This window comes from Vitis vinifera, chromosome 18 (assembly GCF_030704535.1).
Source record: "Vitis vinifera cultivar Pinot Noir 40024 chromosome 18, ASM3070453v1".
Lineage (NCBI taxonomy): Eukaryota > Viridiplantae > Streptophyta > Magnoliopsida > Vitales > Vitaceae > Vitis > Vitis vinifera.
Genome location: NC_081822.1, coordinates 28674680 through 28678437, shown reverse-complemented (window position 1 = coordinate 28678437; position 3758 = coordinate 28674680). Strand labels below are relative to the sequence as shown.

Genomic DNA, 3758 nt, shown 5'->3' with positions numbered 1-3758 from the left:
AACTACTTTTATTTAATTTAGTATTTTTGAAAAAAAAAATTATTAAAAAAAATTATTTAACTTAATTTTATAAAATATTTTATATGTGTTCTTAAAGGGTATATTTGTCCGTTACTATTTCGTATCCTTCAACTCAATTTGAAGAGTTGTATGGACCTTTTGTTAATTTGGGAGCCCATCTACCTCCAAAAGATAATTCTCCCCAAATTTATTTAACTTATTTTAACTTTTCCATATAAAAATTATATAATTAAAAATACATAATTCTTTCATTAATTTCAATCATATTTGATTCTGTTTCAAAGTTTTTCCTTTTTCCTAAACATTTTTTTTCCTTTTCTTACTACTTTCCATTACCCAAACCAAATATAGCCATGCAGGAATCCAGATTTTAATCAGCCAAGTTACACTATAACAAGTTAAAAGATATTCGAAACATTCACCAAGCAGGACCAAATTATTATTATTATTTAATTAGGGTTTAATTCAGGTCTCAATCTCCATCCAAATTCTGCAAATCCTTACATTAAAACAACCCAAATTCACAGCACACCCATGATACTGAAGCCATTGATTACTGTAACATAAGTAACTTCGTACTGGAACAGGTACATAGATCCAAAACATTATTAAGTTGGAGTGCATGATATCCAAGAGCCTCATAGATCACCTGATTTATACAAGGGAATAGATAGATCTAAAACATAAGATCGTTATTTTGGTCGAAACGAGAGTGTTTTACATCTTCTTGTGGATTCCAGGTCCTGAATGGAGCATTCCAGGTCCTGAATGCAGCTGGAGAGTCCTGCTTGGAACAACCTGAAGAACACCAGGTAGTGCTGCCATAATAGAAGAATCATTAGTGGATGAGATAGAAGAATTATTGCAATCAAAATATGTAAAACAGTCCCAGGTAATATAATGTGGATGAGATCCCCGAAAAATGTTAACAGATGATTTAGAATCAAGCTTCAACAGTTACAACAATATACTGGCAAGGATCGAAACAACACTTCATCATTCACAGCAATGGGGTCTGTCTGGTACTTCAACCTGTAAACACCCACGTCCCCACCCCATTCCTTACCGCTTGAGATACGCCTAAGGCTCGTTTATTAGGTAAGATCATGCACGTCAAAATAAACTGTACAACCATTTTGTTTAAAAAGCATGCTCTTTTTGAATCAGATATCACTTCAACTGATGGGCCGGACACACAAGTCCTAGGGCGTTGAGTTCAGGCTTGAATGATATTTGGCAGAAAATTAAGTTAGAGGGCTTCCTGCCAATTTGTAATTGCATGACACCACTATGGTTCTCTTTTCTTTGGAAATGTCATAGCACAGATTATGGGCCTATTTATGAGCGTTTTCAAAAACTGTTTTGAAAAAATAGTTTTTAAGATCAGTTCTTGAAAACAAATCTAAATTATTTTCAGGAACAAATTTCTATTTAAAAACTCAACAATGAAAAATAGTTTTTGATTTATTCTCTATCAAAGTCCTATACACTTAAGTGCAATGCAAAAATTTTCAAAGTACTTCCCATATTTTTCAATTATTGCTCAAAACATTCCACAAAAATACCTCAAAACACCTAAAATCATAAAAAAAAACAACCTATTTTTAAAACAAATCCTCAAAATTTTGTTTTCTGTCAAAAGCATATCAATTTTATGAGTTGGAAAACTATTTTATCTTCTAAAATAGAAAACTGTTTCAAGGAAGAGTTTCCAAATTTGACCTATGCATCTGGATTCTGGTACAAGGGTTAGCATTTAGAAAAGAGGAATTGATAAAAAGGAATATTGTCCTGCAAAAGCACTGTCAGCAATAAAAGGGCAAATTACCGAACTCGTATATGTTTTAGGCGTTGGAATTCAATTATCAGAAAAGCTATATGCACAATCCCTTTAATTCAACCAACAAATAGGTGTACCTTATAGGGTTAATAGCTCCTTAAAATGCAATAGTTGATACTGATAGAAAAAAATTCAAATAGAAATATCTCATTACTTCTACTAGCAGGGATTTACAAGAAAAAATTGTTCCAACCCCAAACAACCAGCAATTAGTAAAAGAACATAGATTCCAAGGAACAATTCTCCTGCAAATGTGGGTAGAATTGAAATTTGAAAATACAAGCATTACAAATTCCTTCATTTTCCAAGAAGCAAAGTCCTTCCTGATGAGGATTTCACCTCAAGAACCCTTTCATAATATATGCATAACCAAGGCAGAATCATGCATATCAGTATAAGATGGTAAACCAAAGAATTTTTTTTTTTTTTTGAATCATCCAAGGAAATTTAAACTACCAACCAAACTAATACTATAAAAACTGAATTTAAGAAGGCTGAGGAATTCTGGTATGAATTATTTCCTTGGGGAGGGGGTTGTTTTCATGATCTGATGAGAACAAACTTTGTAAAAGACAAAAGAGAGAGGAAGAGGGGACAACATAAGTATGAGAAATAAGGATCATGCACCATAGTACAAAAGGGAGAAAGGATGGATTGGAATTTCAGATTCTATGCAATTTCATTTCTATTTTTTGTTTATAAGAAAAAGGAAACAACAGAGACAAAATTCTGAAAATTTTAGGCCCTTCCATTTTCAAAGTTTTGGAAAATGCAGTAACATGTTTTCAGAATTCAAGCCAAACACCAGTCCAAACCACCAAATCTCACTCAACCTGAAAAATTCTTATCATAATGAGAATTTTTATCAGTTAATTTTATCAGAAATCATGGCCTCGGATTTGTCCAACTTCATTGAACAGTATCTCATAAAGGAAAGTTTTTCCCCAAAAAAAAATTCTGAAAAACAGGTAGGAACATGTGTATCTATGCTTTTGGATTGCTAAATATTTTCAAAATTAACACAATATATGAATGAATTTCATCAATTCGCCAAGAATTAAAAACAAGCCCCAAATTATTCAAAAAAAAAATCATCAGAAATGAACAAAAAAAGCCCTAAATCATTCAAGAATCCAGCCGAATTGAACAATTCCATAAGCAGTAGCAACACAAGACACTCACTTGAGATTTGCGAAACCTGCTCGGGTGTCAGCTTGGCGGAGAATCCACTAGCGGCGTTCTTGTAACTGTATATGAGAGCCTTCTTGGCAGCCTCCTCGCTATAACCATTGAAAATTTGGGAGCAATCAAAATCAGGAATCAGTTTGGACGGTGAGAAAAAGAGGGCGGTAAAAAATTAAAGAAAGCAAAATTGGGGGTTTTTCTGGGAAACCAAACAGACCTGCCGAGAACGGAAGAGAGTGTACGAAGGTGGAAGGCTTCGGGTTCTTCGTTGAGGGGTTTCTCAGTGTAAATGATGTGGACGGCCGCAGACGACGATGAATCTCCATCTCCAGAGACTTCTGCCATAGCTACGGACGAGGAGATCAACACCGATATTACCAAGACAAACGATGACAGACTTCTTCTCAGCATTCTGTCTCTAACAGACCGCCCGGCTCTGTTTTATATGTAGAAGAATTTTAATAGATTAGGACTTCTTTTTATGCGAGACTTAAGGACTAAGGCATCTTTATAGTCTCATCTGTTTCCATATATAGATGCGTCCTGCGTGTCCTAACGTGGCTTGACGGCCTCGTCCTCCCAAGCAACACGCGTTTGGGTCAATTTTGATCGAGGTCAAGGTTGTTTGTTAATTTTTAGAAGCCCTTTAGATAAAACTTCCACGATAGCTTAAAGTAGTGATTTTTTTTAATTACTTGCTATTGATTTGATC

At 34.4% G+C, this 3758-nt stretch overlaps 1 protein-coding gene across 2 annotated transcripts; it reads right to left on the bottom strand.

Annotated features, from left to right (window-relative positions):
• Nucleotides 1-438: 438 nt before the first annotated feature.
• LOC100240925 (subtilisin-like protease SBT3.6) lies at nt 439-3553 on the bottom strand. 2 transcript variants are annotated; one of them, XM_002277316.4, is made up of 3 exons: nt 3264-3553; nt 3044-3141; nt 439-839 (listed from the first exon to the last, which is right to left on the bottom strand). In XM_002277316.4, the coding sequence occupies exons 1-3, from the start codon at nt 3455-3457 to the stop codon at nt 739-741; spliced, it is 393 nt and encodes a 130-aa protein (XP_002277352.1). In that variant the 5' UTR covers nt 3458-3553; the 3' UTR covers nt 439-738. The 2 variants fall into 2 exon arrangements, with proteins under 2 accessions (XP_002277352.1, XP_059590686.1); XM_059734703.1 differs by having other exon boundaries at nt 439-3141; nt 3264-3551.
• Between the last annotated feature and the right edge of the window lie 205 nt (nt 3554-3758).

What these genes read in the sequence shown, in the direction of transcription:
- LOC100240925 (XM_059734703.1), bottom strand. Translation starts at nt 3,457, where the DNA reads ATGCTGAGAAGAAGTCTGTCATCGTTTGTCTTGGTAATATCGGTGTTG. An exon ending in CTCTCTTCCGTTCTCGGCAG is followed by an intron (nt 3,142 to 3,263) that starts GTCTGTTTGGTT and finishes CAATGGTTATAG; the next exon opens with CGAGGAGGCTGCCAAGAAGG.